Source organism: Hetaerina americana, unplaced genomic scaffold (assembly GCF_022747635.1).
Source record: "Hetaerina americana unplaced genomic scaffold, ioHetAmer1.1.p SCAF_7, whole genome shotgun sequence".
Taxonomy (NCBI): domain Eukaryota; kingdom Metazoa; phylum Arthropoda; class Insecta; order Odonata; family Calopterygidae; genus Hetaerina; species Hetaerina americana.
In genome coordinates, this window is record NW_027287316.1 from 8,971,611 (window position 1) to 8,997,058 (window position 25,448).

The window sequence follows — 25,448 nt, forward strand, 5'->3', positions numbered from 1 at the left end:
GGACAGTCTAGACGCTTTACAGCAGCTCAAAATTTTAAAAAGTGTACTATCCAAAGAGAATATTGCTAGTGGTCTTTTGTGCACCTCCCACTCCCCCCTCCTAAACCTACCACTACGAGACATAAGGGTATGCGGTTATGAGGGTAAGAACCCCTCTACTTCCCCCACACCCTCCCTTGACCCCAGAGATGTGTAAAAGATATTTGAATTTATGTCTATGAACCATTAAACCCATCCACTTTCCTCCACCAATAGAATAAATGCTCCTCAAAGGTTGCCTCATTTTTTCTACCCTTCCCTCCAACTATCATTGCTCAATTCCCTATTCTCCCCACCCACCCTCCGACCCTCTCTCCTCCCCGCCCCTACCGGAGTGTAATATATATAGATGGATGTTTTTCAGAGTTGTCACCTGAAGATGACGTTGAACGTCAAAACACGGGTTGTCTCGTAATAAAAGTTTTTCTGTGGAATCAGACAGTTACTATTTTTCATTTCCAATATGAATCAATTCCATAAAGTTAAGCCGGAAACTTTCAATCAATGAATAAGGATTCGATATGAAATTTAAAAATCATATTGATATAAAATTGAATTACCTTGTGAACTTAAGCAAGAAAAAAATGGAATGTCGTTATCCTTAGAGACATTGTATACTAGTCACTGTAATTTTTCCATAAGATGTTGTTATCATATACCCTGATTTGCTCTGAAATGTCTATCTCATATTTATTTGTCTCATAAATGTCATTTAGTGTGTTTTTGTTATAAAATGCAAGCAGCTCTTTCTTACTTCATTCTTGGGGAGCAATCTTTGAATTTCCACTGATATTATACCAAGGAAAGGGAACCTCCTCCTCTTGGGCCCACCTTCTTCTCCAAGTGCACTCATACTAATTCCTCTCCTTGCTGGGTGTGTTTGTTTCTGTCCTTAGAGTGTTAATCAAATATACGGGGTATCCGTTGTTTTCTGCTATTTGTTTTATGGTCAGGAGTTATTTGTATTTGTTTGGAATTCTCAAGGGAATGCTTCATATTCTGGGTATCATTTGAGTGAACAGTGGCTAGTCTTTGTGATGTGTTGTGTTTTGAATTGAAGTAACATTTGACTGGTATTGTGCTCTTTTCTGAAAATAGAGAAATTAAGCTATTTATTTTGCTAATATCGTCATTAAAAAGTTGGATTTCTCTAGAAATCAAACTTCCTAGTAATGATTGCTCATTTATTATTATTATTAGGTAATCTACCGGTTAAGGTAGGTTTTTGGATGGACATAATTACTAATTAAATAATTTGTGACCCCTAGCAAAACACAACATCCTACTTTACATCAGGGATGGACATAATTACTAATTAAATAATTTGTGACCCCTAGCAAAACACAACATCCTACTTTACATCAGGTCCCTCTTCAGCTCTGACTACTTTCTTCCTCCCTTCATCCCGTCCAACATCCCTATCCTGTTCCTCCCCTTTCCTCGTTTGCCTAACATTCTCCCCTCAATTACAGCCTTCAACATCCCGCTGCCGGTCAATACCCCCTTCATCCACTTTTCCTGCCTCCATAGGATTTCCCCCACCAAACCCCTCTCTTCACCCACCCTACCAAGTGCTTCCTCATTTGTTTTCTTCTCTGTCCATTTCACCATTTATATTCTTCTCCACACCCACATTTCAAAAGCCTCCAGTCTACGTATATCCTCTTGCTTCAATGATCACGTTTCCCCACCATACATAGCTACCCTCCGCATCAAAGTTTTTACGAGTCTTTTCTTAATATCCTTACTCAACGTCCCTGTCATCAACTCCCTCCTCCTTGTGAAAGCCTCTTTGCCTTGCGCAATTCTTCTCCTTACGTCCTTACTACTTTGACCATGTTGGTCCAAAACACTTCCGAGATACGTAAACTGTTCTACCTGCTCTAGTTTTTGCCCTCCTATTTTAATGTTTATCTTAGCCTTTTTCTTTCTAGAAAATCGCATAACCTTTGTTTTATTAATATTGATTCTCATCCCATACCTGTCGCACTGAATTTCCAATTCACTCAGCAATGCTTGCAGCCCCTTGGCTGACTGACAAACTAAAGCTTGGTCATAGAACAAACCTAACTGATTTTACGAAATCCCCGCCCACTTTCATTCCTACCTCAAGTTCTTCCCACGCCTCTTTAATCATTTCCTCTGCATACAGGTTGAACAGCAACGGTGATAATGGGCAACCCTGCCTTACACCTCTTCCTAACACCGCCCAACCGGACTCCCCGTTCCTCACTCGCACCTGAGCAGTCTGAGGCATGTACAGGTTGCGGATTAGCCTCCTTTCCCTCCAATCTATTCCTTTTTTCTGCAATATACTCATTAGTTTTTCCCAGTTCACTCTATCAAACGCTTTTTCGAAATCTAAGAAACAGGCAAATACCTCCTGGTTGTGTGATTGCTCATTATAAATTCACATTTTAATGATTTTCTCCAACAGTAAATTTCATTTTGGTGACACATATCCACAACAGTATGATGGAAGTAAGAATACATTCAATATTTAGTTTTCTCTATATTTTTTTTATTTTAATCTATTAAACAATTCACTCTGGCACATTTGAGTATTTTATTTTTAACTTAAAAGAATTTTTATGTATTTTTTCCCATGCTTTATGGTGTTCATTATTATGCATAATTCCATCCGTAAAAATAGATATTTCTCATTTGTTTTGTTTCCACTGAAAAAGAGAAAATTTGGATGGAGATGGCGTGGTGGCTAACATACTGGCTTCCCACCCAAAGGACCTGGGTTCAAATCACAGCGACGACAGATATTTTTCAGTGGTGTCCCGATCCCTACTTGAGGTGCTTTGTGGAGAGTACTTTGAGTGAGTACACTGTCCGTCGGATGGGACTAGCTGTGGACCCCTTGGCGCCTTTTGCTAAGAGCAGGCAAATGCCAAATTGATTCATAGCAACTCGAACCCGAGCACTTATTCTTTTTCGTGCTTTTTTGAGGTTGCATCATCCTCCTTTGGTTAAAAACCTTCCTTATCTTAGTCTCCGAGGTTTGCTTACGTTTCTAAAAGCATAACGCAGATGTTTTCCCTGATGACAGAGGGTTCTCTTTCAACAGATGCTTTCCCTTTGGTTGGACGAATGGTTTGCCAGCTAGTAGTTGCTCATTCTGAATGATTTTCACCTCCTCACCATGGATAAGTATTCCAAAGAATTAGAAAGCAGCAATGAAGAATTTTACATCGAAACTGACGAATTTATTCATAAATATAATAATAACAAGTATAGCAAATATAATAATAATTGAGTTATCTGAGAATGCATTTGGAGATGATGAACCAGTCGCTGGTCTAAGTGGAACTATGGAAAGGAAAACGTCCAAAGATCAGGATGAATGTAGTGAGAGTGATGAGAAAATTCAAATTCATACCAACAAAACGAAGATGCACAATTGTTTATTCAAGTGATGGAATTGTAAGTGATAGCCTTGTGCATTCGGGCATGTGAAATAGGCCCAGTGAAAGTAGTGACGTCATAGAACCACCTGATGATCACGTTCAACATCGAAATCTGGGTCGTGTTTTTTAAAATAAAGTATGTGGAATTACAAAGTCAATTATTTCATTACATTTCAATATGTAATGCAAATTCCATAAAGTTACGCCTGAGACAACAAATTTTATTAAGTGCGCTAGTAACGCAGTTTTGGCAAGCCTCTACAGAAGACTCTCCATAAAATAGAGGACCACCTGATGATGACGTTCAACGTCGAAACCTGAGTCGTGTTTTTTAAAATAAAGTGTGTGGAATTACAAAGTCAATTATTTCATTTCAATAACTGAATATTATCGAATTTATGTGGTTTTTGGTCTAAACATTTTTTAGAAGACATGGTTGTTATAATTGGACTTCAGTTGTACTTATTGGTTGCTCTAACATCGTTAAACTTTTTTTGGCCCTTATTCAATAGCACAATTTATGACTTTTAATTTCAATTAATGCGATCAAAGATGGAAAGTTTTCCACAGTAACAATTACTAAATTTTTATGCATACATACCCAGACGGGGTTATGAAATTATTACTAAAGCGTACATCGTTGTGTCCATACCGATTTTCAAATTACCTCCTTTTTTTGTACAGTTATAACATCTTCCACATGGTGACGCCACAACTATGACATTTAAAAAGCGCTGCCGATTGGAAACAGTTGCCGCATATTTCGGTCTCGGTATGGAGATATACTTTTCTGGTTACAAGTTCTAGGTACCAAAAATTTAGTTACAATGGCTTCAAAATTAGCCCACGATATTAAAAGTGAACGGACCGAGGATGTTCATACCTTGGAGGATATTGACTTTCAGGGCATGTTGCTTCCTGAAAATATTTTATATGGGTTATCTTGTATTGGTTTCAAAAAACCATCTCCCATTCAACTAAAAGCTATTCCTCTAGGAAGGCTTGGATTTGGTAATTACTTAATTATTTGAATTTTCTGATACTATTCAAGGATATGAAAATTATGTGATCATTTTGTTTCTTCGATTTAGACTTGATACTGGAAGCCAAGTCTGGGACTGGCAAAACCTGTGTGTTTTCACTTATCGCCTTAGAAATGGTTTCCGACACGAGAAATAAATTGCAAGTATTGATTCTTGCTCCAACGAGAGAGATAGCCCTGCAAGTGACGGATGTTATTCGGTTGATTGGTTCAGGAATTGCTGGTAAGGTGTCTTGAAATAAATATATACTGAGTGAATTACCATTGATTAAGAATGTTTAACCGTAAATATGTTTTTTTAGGATTAAAAGTCCACTCCTTCATTGGAGGTACCCCATTCGAAGAAGATAAAAAGAATTTGCAGACTTGTCATATTGCTGTTGGGGCACCTGGAAGGGTTAGGCATCTAATTGAAAAAGGCTTCATGAAGACAAAAAGTATACGCCTATGCGTATTAGATGAAGCTGATAAACTCATGGAATCGAGTTTTATAAAGGATATAAAGTAAGTAATCTGTTGTGGAACCCAGTGTAAAAGATTGACGGATTCTAATTATTATTCTGTTGCTGCACATTACCATGTTCAAACTCAGCATTGAGATATTTTCTTTGTAACATCATGCTATTAGTAATGCTTTCTCTGCAGATTATATTTTAGCACATTGATTGATCGGTGAGATATTTTAGCTTGGATTTGTCTTGGAAAGAGTCTCATGGTTTGACATGTGCTCTATTTCTTTCACAAACGGATACTTGCTATCGATAAAATTATGTAATGTGAAATGAGCTACCAGGTTGCCAAAAACCATTCTAGTCATGATGGCAGTGGAACTTGGTGCTATGTGCAAATTTATTAGATGGAAATACCACTGTTATCTTTCGATTACACCTTACAGCATTTCATTGCAGGTTTTATTGATTCTCTGTTCTGCCTCTTCATACCTTATTTTACACAAATAAATGTTTTTTCTATCATTTTCACGAACTTGCAGTGATTCCGACTATTCCTAATAGCTCTACTACCATTGCAGAACTTGTACAAATGTTGTCAAAATATAAAAATATTAATTTTTTTGCAGGATAACTCTAGCATATTTATATCACTAAGAATTAATTATCTTCTAAACCTAATGCGTTCTAATTTTAATCCTAAAACTGTCACACCAACAAATACATACGTCTCACATCAGTGACGTCACCACTACATTATAATTAAGTAATCTACCGGTTAAGGTAGGTTTTTCATGGACACAACTACCAAATAAATATTTGTAACTTCTAACAAAACACAATCCTGCAACCTGCTCTACATCAGGTCCCTCTTAATCTCTGTGTACTTCCTTCCTCCCTTCATCCCGTCCAACATCCCATCCTGTTCCTGCCCTTTCCTCGTTTACCTCATGTTCTCCCCTCTATTACAGTATTCAACATCCCACTGCAGATCAATATGCCCTTTATCCATTTTTCAGCCAGCTGATACTCCTTCCTTGTCCATCCAGTTAATGCTCCTACATTCCATTTCCTTACCTGCCGCGCATACCTTATCTTTTTGAAATGTACGCTATATTGTATACAACCAAATTGTGGTCAGAGTCTGCTTCTGCTCCCAGGAAGCTGTGCGAATTGATCACACTGATCCTAAACCTGTGACTAACCAGAATATAATCTAACTGATACCTTTCTGAGTCACCTGGCATTTTCCATGTATACCTATGCCTTTTGTGGTCTCTAAACCAAGTGTTGGTGATGACTAAGCCCGGTCTCTTGCAGAACCCAATATGCTTTCTCCCCGGGGTCATCCCTTGTGACTAAACCGTAGTCCCCCACCTCATCAACATCTCTTCCTTCGCTTACTGTCGCATTCCAATCCCCTATTACTATCAAATGTTTCCCTGCAGGAACACACACGATTGTGTCCTCTAACTGATCGTATATCCTATCGACCTCTTCTTCCTTCTCATGATTGTCGGTTGCATGTATATCTGAACAATGGCCAAGTTCATTGGTTCTGCTAGTAATATTCTATCTGTTGCTTGTTCTATGTTGACTACGCTTCTTTCTACCTCTTGATTTAATATTATGGCAACCCCTCGTTGGCTCTCGTCCCCGCCGCTGTATATTATTCTAATATTATCACTCCAGTAATCCCCACTATCCTTCCATCTCACCTCGCATAAACCTAAAATATCTGTATTTCCTTTTTCTATCTCTCTCTATCATATTCTCTAATTTTCCTGTCCTCAACATTGTGCTAATATTCCAAGTTCCTATTCTGACTAAGTTGGTCTTCTTCTCCTGCGCCTTCTGTCCTGCTGCTGTCGGTTTTCCCTTGTAAGGGTTTCATGGGATGATGACCGCGGAAGCCTTGCTTCCCCCACTGTCGGGCATAACACGCGGCCGATTGGGCTGAGTCCCGTAGTTGCCAGGACTCATATTCTCTGTAGTGTCCATCATTTGAATCTTGGGAATGATAATTGAGGTGGTTTCGTATTGCAATTCCCCAGTAGTTTTTTTTAACATAATACCATCACCCAATGGCCACCTCATTGGGGTTAGATGCCTTTGCGGCCGCCTCACTGAGGAACAGACTCTGTGTGGACTATCTTTCATCTTGCTCCTAACTTTGACCTATCTGGCATGGGTGACCCCACTAGGAACAATTATCATTGCTCCCGCCAGCACAGCTCTAGGGGTCATTGGAACACACAAACCCTTCTGCCATGTCAAGGTTGTAGTCCATGGGAGTGTATCACTACATGTCTTGTTCAATTGTCAAAGGATTTTGAGCCGTGTTATGCCTCTTTAATTGGCTTGGATGGATAATCACTCATCCTGAACAATGTTATTTTAATTATTAAACATGCTTTTCCGTTGATTGTAGCTATCATAAATGAACCCTGTCCACTGCACAATGCAGCCATCTATGTTGTGTATCAATATAGAGTGCCTGCATATTTTAAGCTCAATTGAATCTATCTCCTATTTTTAAGAAATAAATGTGGCTACCTTAGAACTTGAAGGCACCTGATGCATGGGCCATGTTTAGTTATTAGGTGTCCAACCACCAGAGCCGAGTTATATTCATGAACATGGGTAGAGATTTTTCCTGTTTTCCCCAGTTCATGGGTAACTTTGTGAGGTGATGCAAATTTGCATGATTTACTGAATTTACTCTAAGTTTTCAAAGTAATAATTTTCCCTCTCCTGAGAAAACATTATCACCAAACCCATTTACAAAACTGTTCAGATTATGCTTCAGTGAAACACTCATTTTGGGACATTTTGTCCTTTAAGAATTGAAATGTGCCTGTGGAGGCCTGGGCTCAATTTAGAAATGGCAAACGATGGAGCCTACATGGTTTGTATAGAAAGTATCAGGAAAAGTTTTGGGAAAATAGATTTATTTCAGATATTTCTATAAATCCTCAAAATACTTCAAGGTACATCCGTTGAGCGTTGACACACTTTTGCCAGAGGCTTTTCCACAACTCAAAGGTTCCCTGGTGGGTGGATTTGGGACGGTTCTTGAGGGTGTGCATGCAAGCTTCTTTGGCGGCACTTAGGGTCCCATGATGGTGTCCTTTTATGGAAAGATTTCACTTTTGGGAATAGAAATAGTCTGCTGGTGCCAAGTCGGGACTGTTTGGGAGATTGGGGAATCGTCGCAATGCCGTTGCAGAAAGTCTTTGCAAGCAGACACTCTTGACTCAGCAGAGCTCTTCACATCTCTTCAGGAATTTTGAGTGTTTTCCTTCCTTCCCCTCCCTTATCCCTTACCCTTTACACCTGGTGCTTGCACCTCCTGCCAAGCAATTTTATGGTGGATCACAGAGTATTTCTGTAGATGTAGATTAAGGCTGTCTTATCACAGGAATGTAACTTTTATTCATTGAAATATCATGCATGTGTTAATTGGGGTCAACTTTCAATTTCAAGTATAATCTTAAAAAAAATTTGTTTAAAAGTTGTAAACTATTAAACAATTTCATAAACCATTTTTCATGCTCATAAAGCCATGCAAGACATCATTGCACACATATTTATCCATTTCATTGTTTTCACTACCAGCCTGGCCAAATTTATGATAATTAAGAATAAGATTTAGAAAATGAAGCCGATGCTGAGATATTCAATGCTTCCTTGGCAAATATTTTTAAACAAAACAGAAAATTTCTATTATTTACTGAAATACTTGCCTGTGTCTACTTCTCCTTTGGGTGTAGTCATTTTAGATAGTCCATTAACATGAAAAACAAATTATTTGGAATTAAACTTTCTTGATTTTTGGTTTTTTTTATCTTTAATTATGCTGTGCTAATGTACTTGGGAAGATACCAAAAAATGCCACTGCAGAAATAATTGCCTTATGCACCGCACCTACAGAGCATCCAAATTGAAGAGTGGAATGTCCGAAAGGAAATTTCTTTCATCTCGGTTTTTTCTGTATTTTAAAGACAAATTTATATTTTTTGCAAGATGTAAAGCTTTACCAAAAGGAAAGATATAGGTAAAAAAGTAAAAGGAATGGACATGTGTCGACAGTTAAACTTACTCAACCTAAAAATATCAAGCAGTGTTCTGTTGAAATTGGGAAAAAATAATTAGTCATAATTCAGTGGTACAAATGGCATTAATTAGGTAGAAGAGAGAAATTGAAATAATAATTATTACATTCAAAAGGATAAAGTAAGGAGGGAAGCATTCTTTAATGGCATGGAAAAATGTATTGGGTAGCCTAATTATTTTTTATGTTCCAGTAAAATAATTTTCCCACAAAAAATTTGAGCTCATGTTTGGGTGAAATATTTTTGGAAGTGTGAGGGGGGGATGGGGGGGACTGCAAGGAGGGCTCAAGCTATTGAGCACCAACATCTAGAGATTACTCGTAGACTGAAATAAACGAGAAAATTGTGATGATGTTTGCTTGGAAATAATGGTTGCATGTCATTTAACTGTTTACTCTTCATTTTGTGATGTTGGGCTTTCAATCAAACCATAATTTTGCAAGCTATCAAAACATATGTGGAAATAAATGGTGTAGCAAATTTTACTGTAAAATATTCTTCTCGAATTTTTTCTTTAGAATTGAAATATTCACAGAGAGTGCTAAAGGTTTTTTTTAAAAATGTCCATGTGCATTTTTTTAAAAAATTGGGCACGAAAGTTTAATTGAGTTGTATAAAAAAATTGATGGAGTTATGGTTGTTACATGTTGCGTGTTTTCATGTGATAACAGTTCTGGTGGCTATAGTTTCAGCTGATAAGTCTACTGGAGGTCACTTCATTTAAGGTTATATTTCAGTCCCAAATGTCACATTACCTGGTTAGTAGATGTCCATTGGACTTCCTTCAAATGATGTCTGTTTTTTTGTTTTCTATCATTCTATAAATAATAATGCATTGGCATGTGTAGATTACTATTTGGTGTCAACACCTTGTTGGTAGAATATTGCAAGACCCTACCATGAGTAATTTATGCGGAGAGTTTTCAAAATTCCAAGCTATTTAATTATACTTGGACTTATCTTTGAGGTTCTTCTGCCTGTATGTTGCAATGCCCCACTATAATTTTTTAGGTTGCCCCTACAGATGTCTAACATTATTCAATTTTTCGTTTTTCATTAGGTATTTCTTCTCTGTTCTGCCCACAAGCAAGCAGGTGATTGTTGCTTCAGCCACCATGCCAGATGAACTGAATCGCATATTACGCGATCACATGAAATCTCCAGTGCGTGTGTGCCCACATGGGGAGGGTGTGGCACCAATTCTTTTAGGTCTTCGTCAGGTGGTCATCAGGGTTCCAGAGTACCCCAATGTTCAGCAGCAGCTAAACATTAAAGTTTATGCTTTGACCAAATTACTTAGCTCTGTCTCTTTCCAGCAATGCATAGTGTTCTCCAATTATCTCACAAGGTAAGTATTTTCACTGATAAGTTATTTCTTTATCTTGAAGCAAAAAGTTTTTTATTTTGTGTTTATCAGGGTTTGGCATAGATTACAGTTCATGGTATTTGGTGTAAAAATTCATCATGTTTTGAAGAAATGTCGTCCATGGACAAAATCAAAATATGGTTGTGTGCAATATAGTAAGGTGGCAGATATCCACACGATTTCCTGAGGACAGTACCAAAATTTACACTTTTGTCCCCAACGGAAATCTGCCCTTGGATTTAGATAAACTTCTTAAATTTGTCATTTATGTTATAAATTTTATATCAAAGATATGCCAATTGAAAGAATCTTTGTGCGTTCAGGGAAAGAATTGGTGGCAAGAAATTTGCAGCAGTTGTTATTAATTTTTATGTTTCGTCAACTGATATTGCTGACATGAACACGCAGTTTATCTTGATTCAACCCAGATTATGTAGGAGGAAAATACACCTTGCTTATTAGGACTAGGAAATAGAAGGCATTGGGTATTCTCCTAAAATTAGGGAACCTATGAAGTAAAAACTATTGGGGCTAGATAAATAAAATTTGTTATGGTCACTTAAATGAGCAGCGGAATAATACATACCAAGTTTCGTCATAATCTAACATGGTGGATGTCATGACTCGGTTGAACCTTTATGGTATGACCCTAGTATAAACATTTTGTCTTCTGATACTCTTTTTAATTATTTGCATGCTTGTGAAAATATTTTGAAACACATTAATTAATATCTAACATTTAAGTGGTCACCATGTATAAGTTCACAATATAAAGTAAAAAACAAGAAGTCATTAAAAAGACAACAATAAAAAGTTATCTGATTTGTTTATATCATATAATACCTTGTAGAAGTTATTGCAGATTTCATGGAATTAATGTATTTGATTATTTCTGGATCAACTTTGTGGAATTTCATGTTCATTAAATGAAGAACACAAGGTATTTTTCCACTGTTCTTTATTTTGGTACCTATAGTTTGGTAGTAGTTCTTCTGTACTTTGACACAGGTACCTGATAATGATGCCTAAGCACTGAAACCAGTTGTACCAAAATAAAGAACAGTGGAAAAATACGTTGCGTTCTTCATTTAATGTTCATGAAATTCATTCATCTAATTATGTTATTCACTGTGATCCCAAAGGAAGTTAGGTAGTCTAATTAATTGAGATTTTTGCAATTTCATTAGTCTGTTGATTTCTGTGACAAAGATTCTTCCCCATGCCTAAATTGTTTACATGCCGATGAAATTTTGGTCATGAAAAGGACTTTCACTTTTGTGCAAATTTGTGGCGAGGGATAGTGTGGAATGGGATGTGCATATGGAGGAGGGCGACTAATGTTAGGCGGATATTTCCTTGTGAAATGCAGAGCGGAGGGAATTTGCCACGAGCTGGAGCGCAGGGGGTGGCCTTGCAAGCACACTGCGGGGGTCCTTGACCAGAGTGAGCGCATGGAAGCGTTGCAGGCCCTGGTGGAGTCAAGATGTCGGGTTCTGCTGTCGACCGACCTCACTGCAAGAGGCGTTGATGCCCCTCGGGTGGACCTGGTGGTGAGCCTTGACCTGCCCAACAATGGCGCCACTTACCTGCATCGCATCGGGAGGGCAGGGAGGTGAGTGTGTATGTGTGTCCATCCCTGTCGTCTCGAGGGTGGATCCAACCCACAGCTACATTCAATGAAAAAATTTGATCAAAGTAATTCCAACTTGCTGAGCTGTTTTGGCCACATATGCCTCAGAAGCAAATAATAGAGTAGAATTAAAGCCATCACATGGTTTCTGCCAGAAGTTTACCGTAAGCTCCAATAGCTGTGGCCCTAATATTTTGTCAAAACATTTTCCATTTGGATGTCTTTGAAACAGTCTGAGTGTGAAGCAATGGAGGGATTTTCCAATGTGCTCTCAGATAAATTTTGTTGCATAAATTTGTCCTTACATTAAAATTATGTATACTTATTGAGTCTTTCTACTTGAAATCATCAATTTTTTTATATAATTCAAGCAGTGCCATTTTTTATTCCTTTGAAAGAAAAGCGGAGAGAATATATTTGAATAGATAAAATATTTTTATAAATTTTGCTGCCATCCTAAATTCTGTCATTTGCAATTTTTTTGGCCATTGGCCATTTTTGTAATGTGAACATAAACACAGTAATCAACCCAAAGGTCGGTTTGGTTGGTGATGGTAGAGGTCACGCAGCACCAAGCCCGACGGCATGTATTCATTCTGATTGTTATACTTGTGGCAGTCCTCAAAACTTGAGTTCCATTTGCACTTTAAATTACCCAGATTGAGGTCTCATTTAAAAGATACATAAATTCAGTTTCTAACAGTTTGAAATCTGTCTTATTTGAATTTACATTTTTAAAATGATGGCTGCTTGTACTTAGGAGATAAATTGCATATTTTTTCAATTCACGCAGTTTGTTAAGGGACTTTTGCACTTATTACATTTGGGTGACCTATGCCATATTTTCAATGCATGTATCTTATGTCATGGGATTGGGTTGGTGCAATGGCTAATGTGCTGCCTTCCCATTCTTGAGGACATGTGTTCGAATCCTGGTGGTGGCAGCATATTTCTGAGGTCCCCTCACTTTGGTGCCATGTTTGGCCACTTTTTATGAGGACACTACTGTGAGAGTACTTTATGAAAAATCAATTGCATTCTGTTACTTTAACCCATTTCACCAGAGTAAATTTATGAGAAATTGCTGTTGAAATTGAAAATGCTAAAAACAGGATTATCGTATAAACGTTCAATATTTATCAATAGTGTTTTTTTTTTTACTAATTTACCCATTAAACATGGGTTTTAGAAAATCTCGAGAACTATTATTTATGATGGTTGCTTGAAAAGTCTGCAAAGTCAGACCAAATATGCTGAGGCTGTGTATCAGTGTTATTTTCAGTTTGAAGCACCTCTTTAAGAAACTCGATGTTTTAACCAGATTGATCTAATACTATGTGTTTATTTGGATGAGTCAATAGATTTCCAAAAACTTAAGGAAAGAGAATGTCATGTGTCAATCAAACATGATGCTATAAAAGGGAAATCACCTCAGGACGCAAAAGAGGCACTTGATGCGCATTGTGGTGAATTTGCACCTTTGTTTGGAATAGTCTAGGAATGGTTTCAAAATTTTCAGAGTGGATGTATGACTACACATGATGTGGAATAAAAAGAAGGGATAATAGTCTGGACACTTGTTTGAATACACTACTCCAGAAATCACTGATGAGATCCATGATATGGTGATGAATGATAGAATAGTGAAGATGTGAGGTATTGCTAATGATGTAAGCCTATCGGGTGAATAGGTACACAACATTGTAAAACATTTGGGCCTAAAAAAGCTATTTGTAAGATCAATGATATGTTTGTTCTCTGTTGACCAAACGTGATGTTATGCAGCATGTTTGAAGCCCAGGGTCAATCTAATACTGGTCTAATACGTCTTATGCCAAGGGCAATGTTGTCAGAGCCTAACAGCAAATCATTTTGGTGCTTAGTATAAAACCATATGATGCGTGACTGATTGTGTGGCACCATTTGGGAGCGGGAATTCATAGAGCAGTGAAAAAAGAATGCCACAAATTCTTGGTCAATTCATTACAGTCTACCGAAGGAAGTTAATTTAGGCAACGAACACTCATGAGAAAGCCAGTTTTCTTTTAAAAATATGCTCTCATTTTGAGACACGTGTAAAAATGAAATAAAAGAAGAAATGACTACATCAATACATTTGTGTTGATATAGAGCTACTCCTTAGCTAAATATACTATTGGAATGTCATGAATACTACCCAAAATGAGGAAAATTCTTGCCTTTCAAAATTTATTTCAATGACAAATTTGTGGCCACAACTGTGGAGGAGTGAGCTCATGATTTTATGTGATAGAAAAAGACTTTCTCTTGTGAGAGTCTTTTGTTGCTGCTTAGTTTTCAAATCATTAATAACAATGTGCCTGTATTAGCAAATTGAGTAGCTTCAAGCTTAATGTGGTGGAAGTCGAACATAATGTATAACTGATCGTAGCACTTTTCCTTTTGATAAAATTGATTTCTATGACCGGATTTTGATGTATTACATCATCATTAGGTTTCAACCCGATTATTAAAACTTGAATATTTTTATCTCGTAATTTCTTGGATACAAAAGGTTCTAACTCACACAGTTTTCATCTGCTGTCCTCATGGCATGCATAAGAAGTATTTCAGCACTTCAGAAAGTTCATGGATACCTCCAGAAAAACCATAACTTTAACTGCTTGAAAAGTCACTGCCATCACAACATGGTATGTGCCGGTTGAGAGGAGTCTTATAGGAAAACAGCACTCTATAGGAGCTTCTATCAAATTCTTCATTGCTGAAGTGGAATATGTGCATCATTGCCATTCTGAACTTTCATTCATCGATGAATTTAGATATTTTTCATCCCCCCCTTACTTCTGAATAACCAAAAGAGAAGTCAATGTTTTAATGTGGTATGGGTTGAAAGTGCACTGTATTGTTGGGTTCTTGTATCATGCTGGCAGTTGTAGGCCACTTGTCAAACCTTGGCTATCACTGTGGGAAATGAAAATTGGCACTGGCATGATGTTTTGAAATTTTAGGGCAGTTTAAAGGTTTTTGTTAGGCTCACCCTTGTAAATTAGCTGGGTATCATGAAAGGGGAGAGGTCATTTCCTCTCCTTTCACCTCCTATGAATTCTCAGGAGGATCTGGTTCCCATAGAATCGTACTGCTTGGATTTTAGATGGAGTTGTTGAAAGGCATCCCAGAAATGTTGATCTAAGACCCTCCAGTACCCATACGTGGGACAGGAAACCAATTCATATACTGACACATCTGCAAATTAAATTCAAGAATAGTAGGAAATGGAGTCCTGTTTTATGAATTTAGTTCCAGTAGGTTTCAAGTGATGCCTTTGGAAATCATCTGTTAAAATCCAATGGGTGTGATAGTTTTGTATGTGGATCTGTCTGAAGAAGAACTGGTGGCAGAGGGAAAAGAATTTGCATCAGAGGTTTTTTCTACAAAGTTTGCATCATTTTTATATCAATGTGACAATTTGACCTTCACTACAACGAACTGCTTTGCATGTTTAGGGCTCAGGCTTTAACATTAGCATTTTCATATTGGAGCAGGCGATTGAAAATCTTCTCAGAAAGTTGTTAGTCGAATGTATTCACTTCCTTAGTTATACTTTTTGTGCTGCTTGATAGCAATAGCATCCTCCCCATGCCCTCCTTCTACAACATCTGTACGATTCTCTCTCTTTCATTTCCTTTCTCCTTCACTTCCACCTTCCCTAAAATCGTGCACGAATACTTTCACTGGGAATCGCAATGCTGCAGTGGCCAATTTACTAACTTCCCACCCTGAGGGCCTGGGTTCGAATCCTTTAGATTGCACAATTTTTCAGTTCTATAGTGATCTCTACTTGGTGTGCTGTGTGGAGAGCACTTCAAGTGGAATGTGTCATCCGTCAGATGGGACGTATAACTGCTGACCCCTGGGCACCTGTCTTTAAGAGAATGCTAATGCCGACACTGGGTTGCTCTCAGTCGCAGCAGGTCACATGTCCAACCAAAGTTACTTTTTTTTAAGCCATTAACATTCAAAAGTGTTAATTAAAGGTACTTCCTCCCCTTTGTATTTCCATTTACAGCTGTTGAAACAAAGTATTAGTAATACTTCGTCCACTTTTAAACCCATATTTTATGGCGATTTAATTTTGCAGTCTGAGAGAGAAGCCGAGAGAAGCCAGTCAAGTTCTACAGAAGAAGGGATTTTATGATAGCTAACAGCTGGTTCAAGCATTATCACAGGCATACGTACAGATTCGATGCTGGGCGAAACTGGCAAATACCAGCTAGATTGAATAATGGGTAAACATTGATTTAGGAACAGTGTCATCAACTGACACAGCCTCTTGGATGCAGAAACTGAAGCAGTAATAATTTAGTTGTCATGAAATGCAATTTAAAATTACAACTGATTAGTACCAGAGTGGAATCTTGAAGGTTTCTGCAGGGTAAAAAGGAAGAAATATAAAGAAAAACTTAACAAACACCTATATGAGGATAAGGGGATGAAAATGGTTGTGGAAGGTGTGTGTAGCTTAATGATGGGGTGGAAAGAGCTGGGAAAGAAACAGTGGGAATGGTTGGAGAATTAAGAAGCCATGGCTCATGGTAGATGATTAAAAGAGTTGGAATTTATTTACACATTGGCTGAAATATGGACTATGGCTCTTACAAATTAATACACACATGATCTGTAGGGGCAATTATTTTATTTTTAGTAATAGGGACAGCATTCATTGGATATGTACCGCTATGAGGGTTAATATCACTTTGGGGGGCTACCATTATTACTAACTTCTATCAGCAGCACCTTATACAGGAACTACTTGTGTACAATGAGTGTGAGGGGGGTTTGCATTTGATAATGGAACTTTATCCCAATTTTTTACCTTTCATTTCATTTTACCAGCAGCTAAAATAGTGCACCTGGTATTTTTATATCAAGCAGGGTCAAATAGCCCAACTGGGTTGGATAGGGATGTAGATACAGTACCATTCCATCCATACTTTACATGGAAGGTTATTATTGGTCTCTCAGTATTATTCTTCAGATTAACCATACTATCATTAATTAATCCTTATATACTAGGAGATCCAGATAAATTCATCCCTGCGAATCCCTTAGTAACACCAGTCCATATTCAACCAGAGTAATACTTTTTACTTGCTTATGCATTCGTGCAATCAATCCCAAATGGATTAGGTGGTGTAATTGTACTAGTAATATCTATTGCAATCTCATTTCTTATGCCATCATACAAAATAAAGTTTTAAGGATGTTGAGGACAGGAAAATTAGAAAATATAGAGCAAGAGACAGATGGACAAAATATAGAGATTTTAGGTCTATGCAAGGTGAGATGGAAGGATAGCGGGGATTACTGGAGTGATAGTTATAGAGTAATAGACGGTATGGGGTAGGAGAGCAAACAAGGGGTTTCCATAGTATTAAATGAAGAGGTAGGAAGAAGCATAGTCAACATAGAGCAGGTAACGGATAGAATATTACTAGTAGAGATAAAAGCAGAACCGACGAACTTGGTTATTATTCAGGTATACTTGCCACCGAGCAACCATAAGGAAGAAGAGGTCGATAGGATATACGATCAGTTAGAGGACATGATCGCGTGTGTTCCTGCAGGGAAACATTTGATAGTGATGGGGGATTGGAATGTGACAGTAGGCAAAGAGAGAGATGGTGATGAGGTGGGGGACTGCGGTCTAGACACGAGGAATGAGCACGGGGGAAAACCGATTGAATTCTGCAGGAGACAGGGGTTAGTCATCACCAACAGTTGGTTTAGACTTCACAAAGGCGTAGGTATACATGGAAAATGCCAGGTGACTCAGGAAGGTATCAGCTAGATTGTATTATGGTTAGGCATAGGTTTAGGATCAGTGCGAGAAATTCACACTTCTTCCGGGCGTGGATGCAGACTCTGACCACAATTTAGTTGTTATGAAGTGTAGCGTCCATTTCAAAAAGATGAGACAGGGGCGGTGGATTAGGAAATTGAATGTAGAAGCATTAACTGCATTGACAAGGAAGGAGTACCAGCAGGCTGTAGAGAAGATCATGGATGATGGTAAAGTACACTCAAACAAAAATGGGAATGTACCAAGAAAGCGATATTGAAAGCTGCAAAAGAAACTATAGGAACCATTCATGGGAAAAGTACAAAGAAACCATGGATCACAGAAGAGAGATTAGAAAGATAGATGAGAGAAGAAAATGGAAGAATGTTAAAATAGAGTTAGGCAGAAGGAAGTGCAAAGAGTTAAATAATAATTTGAGATGGGTAACAAATAAAGCAAAAGTAGCATGGTGGGAGAGACAGTGCAAGGATATGGAAAGTTTGCAGAGGAAGGGTGAAATTGGTGTGCTGTACAGCAAGGTTAAATCTCTATTGGTTAGTAAGAAGGGAAGATCTGTGCTACAGTTGGAGATAAATCGGGGTAAGATAATATTTGACCCAGGAAAGATCCAAGAGAGATGGAAGGAATATATAGAAGAACTGTATAGTAAAGAACTCAGACCAACAAAGTTAGACATTGAAAAAGAAAATGACGTAGAGGAAGACAGCTTAGGTCCAGGCATACTAGACAATGAGATAGAAAGGGCATTAAGGGAGATGAAACTAAATAAGGCCGTGGGGGTAGATAACATTCCCGTGTAACTTTTAAAAAGTTTAGGAAAATGTGGGAGGAAGAGGTTATATGGGCTGATCCGTAGTATTTATGAGGAGGGAATCTGGCCAGAAGACTTTGTGAGATCAGTTTTAGTTCCTATTCTGAAAAAGGTAAAGGCTACATCATGTGAGGACTATAGGACGATAAGTTTGATATCCCAGGCAGCTAAAGTTATTCTCAGGATCATAAACAAAAGGATAGAGAGTAGGGCAAATGATTACTTAGGGGATGATCAGTTTGGGTTTAGGAAAGGGAGAGGTACTTGTGATGCTATTGCAGTAATGAGATTGCTAATTGAGAGGAACATAGAACACAACCAGGAGGTATTTGCCTGTTTTGTAGATTTCGAAAAGGCATATGATAGAGAAAAATGGGAAACACTAATGAGTATATTGCAGAAAATAAGAATAGATTGGAGGGAAAGGAGGCTAATCCGCAACCTGTACATGTCTCAGGCTGCTCAGGTGCGAGTGGGGAATGGAGAGTCCGGATGGGCAGTGTTAAGAAGAGGTATAAGGCAGGGTTGCCCATTATCACCGTTGCTGTTCAACCTGTATGCAGATTAAATGGTTAAAGAGGCATGGGAAGAACTGGAGATAGGAATGAAAGTGGGCGGGGAATTCGTAAAATTAGTTAGGTTTAGGTTTGCTGATGACCAAGCTTTAGTTTGTCAGTCAGCCAAGGGGTTGCAAGCATTGCGACACTGCCACAGATATGGGATGAGAATCAATATTAATAAAACAAAAGTTATGCAATAATCCAGAAAGACCAAGGCTAAGCATAACATTTACCCTAGGTCGGTAACAGGGGTGAAAAAACACCCCAGAGTGGGTTTAAATCTTGCGCCACAGGAAAACAGTTTACTGTGACTCGGGACCTTTGTCATAATTCACGTCAATCAATTTGTCACGTGATTATACATTCAAAAACAAAAAAAAGTAAGCCCCCCTAGGACTTTCGTAGTCTTAATGGGTGTGAGGTATGAATTTTTTAAAATTTTCACCCCACGTTACCAGAATAGGGTGAAAAAAATAGTGTTATCATACCAGGGTTAAAATAGTAGGGCAAAAAAACTAGAGAGAGGTAGAACAGTATGTAAGTAGGGGTGAAAGTAACAGGGGTGAAAAAACACCCCAGAGTGGGTTTAAATCTTGCGCCACAGGAAAACAGTTTACTGTGACTCGGGACCTTTGTCATAATTCACGTCAATCAATTTGTCACGTGATTATACATTCAAAAACAAAAAAAAGTAAGCCCCCCTAGGACTTTCGTAGTCTTAATGGGTGTGAGGTATGAATTTTTTAAAATTTTCACCCCACGTTACCAGAATAGGGTGAAAAAAATAGTGTTATCATACCAGGGTTAAAATAGTAGGGCAAAAAAACTAGAGAGAGGTAGAACAGTATACATATCATATTTTCGTTTACTCATTGTTTAGTACTTGGTTATGGTGGGTTAGGAGAGGGGTTTGTTATGAGAAAGCCTATGGAGGCAGGAAAAACGTATGAAGGGCGTATTGATTGGCAGTGGGATGTTGAAGACTGTAATTGAGGGGAGAATGTTAGGCAGATAAAGAAGGGGCAGGAATAGGATAAGGATGTTGGACGGAATGGAAATAGGAAGGAAATCTTCGGAAATGAAGAGGGGCTTGTTGTAGAGTAGGATGTTGGGTTGTGTTCTGTTAGGAGATGGTTATTTGGTATTTGTGTCCATTGAAAACCTACCATAACCAGTAGATTGACTAATAAAAACAAGTATATAAATAACTAATAAGGTTTTAAGTAGCATGTATTTTGAATGCACTTGATAAAGAGATAAACTTTATTAGTTTGTACTGTAATTTATACATTATATGACTATTGACATAATGTGTAATTTCACCGCTATTAAAAATTAAATAATTCAAATAAATTTGTAAAAATTCTTTGAAGCTATGTGTCATACCATTAACGAGGTGAAGTACCACAAACCCAAATAAAAATGAAAGAAATTTTAACTAAATAACAGAAGAAAAAATGGAACTTACGAGTGCAACCTAAAAATATTCTATCGTAAGTTTACTTATGAATAAAATACTAGCATACTCAGACATAAAAATTAATGCTAACCCTCCGCTTCAATATTCAATATTACATCCAGAAATTCTAATTCTTCTGCTAAGTCCAGAGGAGTGCGATTGGTTTTGGCTAAACAGGAAGCAAAACGAGGAATTACTAATGGAAATCTCAAAAAGACAAATCAAATATAATTTTGGATTAAGTAAAACCCAATTAGAGAATAACCTTCTCTAAGAAAAATAAATGATGTTAAAATTTATGCTCATCTTATCTCATAAGAAGTGATTTGATCTAGATCCCGAAGTCCTCCTAATAAAGCTTGAGTAGAATTAGAAGATCATCCAGCAATTGTGACAGTATGAACCCGTAAACTAGTACAAAAAAAAAAAATTGAAGAGCGAAGTTATGTATAAATAAACCCCCATAAAAAGGTATAACAGCCCAACTAAGGAGAGAAATAAATAATGTAAGAATAGGAGAAAAATAATAAGGTAAATAGTTATATCTTGAAGGAAAAGTCACACCAATAACTAAAGTTAATCCCCAAATAAAATTTAAAAGAATATCATATAGCTGCAATTACTACTTATAGGAACTAATCTCATGTTAATGAATTCTAAATTCTTGGCTCTCTCCTGCAAAATAGTTTAAAGGTAATCATACATTAAAGAATATCTCATAATAATGGTTCCTTTGCACTAAAAACTGCAAAGAAATCGGAGGTAGAAACTGACCTGGCTTGAACCGGTCTGAACTCAGATCACGTGAAGAATTTAAAGGTCAAACAGACCTATCAATTAAGCTGCTACGCCTAATTATGATCTTAATCCAACATCGAGGTCGCAACCATCCCTGTTAATTTGAACTCTGAAGGAAGATTACGCTGTTATCCCCAAGCTTAATTTATCTAATTCCATTCTAATAATCAATGATAATGGATCTGTTAACCATAAATCAAATGTTTTATAAATAAAAAAGTTATTTGTATATCTGTCGTCATTCCACCAAAAAAATTAATAGGAATGGAATAAAAATAACCATTAGTATTAATCATAAAGCTGTATAGGGCTTCAATAAAATTTAAGCTTTTTGACTTAAAAATCAAATAGCACATTAGCTTGAGACAGCTAGTATTTCGTTGAAACCTTCACACCAGTCTTCTATTAAAAGACTAATGATTATGCTACCTTTGCACGGTCAATATGCCACGGCCGCTAAATCATATCACTGGGCAGGCCAGACCTCATATTATACCAGAAGATATGTTTTTGATAAACTGGTGAACACTAATTTTGCCAAATTCTTTTTAATAAAACTGAGCTAACACGACAAAAAAAATCATAAGCTACACTAATTTAATCATAATTGCTATTAATAACAAATTAATTAAAATATTCTGATAAAAATCTAAAAAAAAATAAAAGTAAGAATATAACAAAATATATTATAACATAATATATGGATGGATGATGTGAACCCTACTACTCATATAATTATGAAAGATTTTAGATGTATATATCTATTTATATATCTTGAAGGAATGTCTGTCTCATGAATGTGAATAACAATTTAAGTGGAGAAGTGTGTGACAGCAAAAAACACACAGAGAAACAAAGGAAACTCACACGTGTCAGTTTATTTGTTTGCTAGTGCTATCTCATTTCTCTATTTAAATTATACATATATATTTAAAATAGTATTACTTTGGTCTTGAAATATTCTAATAATAATCATCAAGCCATGATTATTCATTTCTGTCTCTGATGCTTTTGTGTGAAAGATGCGATGAAATGGTGGAGCTTTCAACATTTCCTTATCGGTTCTCTCTTTATTTTCATACCTTATTTAGAATATTAATTCAAATTCAATGCTTAAAACAATGTCTGTGCATGAAATAACTCATAAACATAATAATTAATGTATTAATGATAATCATGTTTATCCTCCCAAGGTTTGGGTCCTATGGCCTTGCTGTGACTTTGGCGGCTGATGGAACTGAGATGTGTAGATTCAGTCAAATGCTGAGAGCAGTTGGGGCCAGAGCAGCTGTCCTAATACCTGAGAAATTCCCCAAAAATTTATGGGACTGTGATTTAGAGCAGTATGAGTTTGTAGGGACGCCAAAAACTGATGCCAAAGGATTTGAAAAAGTTGCAACTCCATCCAAAGCAACTGGAAATGAATCTCCAGGGCAAGCCAATGAATCACCGAGCTCGGGAGCAATCGAGTTGAAAGTCACAAGTTGCAGTGATAACCATCCCATGAGCAAGGATCGGGACGAAATGAGTGGCATTGAGGTGGATGCAGCTGACCTAGATGCTCTCTTGAGCGCATTGACTAATGTGGAGGGTGATCTAGACTGCATTGAGAGCTTCCAGGAATTGGCGGCCTCCTGTGAGTCATACAGTGGGGAAAGTGGCGATGTTCCAACAGTGGAGGTTGCTGCTTGGACATGCAACTTTGGAGAGAACTTTGATCGAGTGCTCAATAGAGTGAATCTCAAAAGTGAAGCACAGTTCAATAAGAGATTGGAGGAATGCAGGCTGGTAGGTTTGGAAAGTGGTATAAAGAAGTTGACGTTAGGGGGGGCGTGGCCTCCTCAGCCTCTTCCCAAGGCGCCACCCATGGAATCTACCTCGAAGAGCAATCAATCCACCTCATGGATCTTGAATAACTGTGGTGCATCCTCATCCAATAAGACTCCTGAGAAGAATCTACGTTCAAATCTTAAAGTGAGAGATTCCTGTGATAGTCAATCTGTAAGGATGAAGAATGAAGAGCCTGGACCGTATGTCAATAGCAATAGGACTATGTCCCCCGATAGAATGTCTTCGGTGAGTGAAAGTAGCGTCTCTATCAATTTGTCGGATAGGGAATGTGCGTTCCGTCCAGATGGCTGTGAAAATAATTCCAGTAAGGAATTGAGATGTTCTGGTCGTTGTGGTTTTTATTCCTCCAATGATGAATATTTTGACAGTTCACCGAGCCAATTGTATCTTCAGGAAAAGTTTAATCAGAATCAAGACAGGTCATGGACCCTGAACGACTATGGCACAACTTTTTTGAAGGAGTTGCCAGAGAAGAATCTTCGCTTAAATCTGAAAGTAAGTGATTCCTGTGATGGTCCATCATCTGAAAGGGCAAAGAATGGAGAGCATGGGCCACATGTCAATAGCAATAGAACTACCTCCCCCGATAGAATGTCTTCAGGGAGTGAAAGTAGTGTCTCTCTAAATTTTTCAGGTAGGGAATGTGCGTTCCCTTCAGATGGCTGTGAAAATAATACCAGTAGGACATTGAGATGTTCTGGCCGGCGTGGTTTTTATTCCACTAATGGTGAAAACTTTGACAGTTCGCGTAACCAATTGTGTCTTCAGGAGAAGGTTAATCAAAATCAATACACCTCATGGACCCTAAACGACTGTGACATATCCTTATTCAACGAGTTTCCGGAGAAAAATTCACATTCAAATCTAAAAGCGAGTGATTCCTGTGATGGTCGGTCTGGAAGGACAAAGAATGAAGACCATGGGCTTGGTTCCATCGGCAGAAAGACCACTGCCCGTAATGGAATGCCCCCACGTAATGGGGATAGGGTCTCCATCGATCTGTCAAACAGGAAGGGGTCATCCATTTCAAATGGCCTTGAAAGTGATTCAAGGAGAAAAGAGAGGTATTCTGGCGATCATTGTTTTCATTTCGCCAAAGATGAAACCCCTGTCAGTTCATTTAATCAATGGTATCAGCAGGTGATGTTCAATCGGTGTATGATAGAGAACAATGAATATTGGAAGTATATGTTTAGGAAATGAGTTATCTGGAATAAGTAGCTCGGGTGCTGAAGCAAAGTGCACTGCTGCTATGTGCACTGCGAGATGCAGTGGCCTGACTCATCATTGGTCGATGGTGGGTAACAACATGCATCTACGCACATGTCTATTTTGAATACTGAGATACTTTCTCTTAAATATTTTTTTACGAGAAGTATTTCAGATGGAATTCAATGCCACACTGCTGGGTTTAAGTCAGGAACCCTTTTCAAGCCATCCATGCCGTCAGAATTCTTATGGAGCTTTCTCTGATTTCTGAATTATGCTCTGGGCGTTCATTTGCGAATCCTTCTCGCTTCACCTTTCGAGGATGGCATGTGTTTGAATTTCTGCTTGCCGTTTTCATATGCCTAACACTTGTTAGCCGTGGATACCTTTTGCGTAATATTCAATATCTATTTACTTCATGGAGCTCATCGGAGTGTTGCAAACATGCGAATGTGTACCTGCTTACCACCTCCATTTTCTCTCTTTCGCTATTCTGTTTTTTTATATTGATCAAAAAGGTGAGAGAAATTTGTCTAAATTGTTTATGTTTGTCATGTATATTCTGTAATAGAAATTTTTCGTACCAATCGAGAGGATTTTATTTTAATGAGTGGCAAAAAAGCAGGTGAGACAATTGTTCATCCACACATCCCTAATTTAAGAATATTCGACCTGGATGTTTTCTGTTCACCAGATTGGCTTGTAATTGTATGACACTTAGGAAACACATGGGGGCAGTAGAATGTAATTTTGCTTTTAACATTCTTGAGTTGTAAATATTAATCTTCTCTTTTGAGCTCAATTCAATAAAAGCTGGTTTTTACGTTACTAAAAAGTTTTAATTTCTAGAACCAGCAGCATTGA

General features: G+C 37.7%; 1 protein-coding gene across 1 annotated transcript; it reads left to right on the forward strand.

The window, feature by feature from the left end:
* Positions 1 to 4,205: 4,205 nt before the first annotated feature.
* Positions 4,206 to 25,448, forward strand: LOC139696307 (uncharacterized). The gene is made up of 6 exons (XM_071595012.1): positions 4,206 to 4,466; positions 4,547 to 4,720; positions 4,800 to 5,001; positions 10,122 to 10,409; positions 11,797 to 12,039; positions 22,718 to 25,448. Exons 1-6 carry the CDS (start codon positions 4,283 to 4,285, stop codon positions 24,576 to 24,578), a joined length of 2,952 nt encoding a protein of 983 aa, XP_071451113.1. The 5' UTR covers positions 4,206 to 4,282; the 3' UTR covers positions 24,579 to 25,448.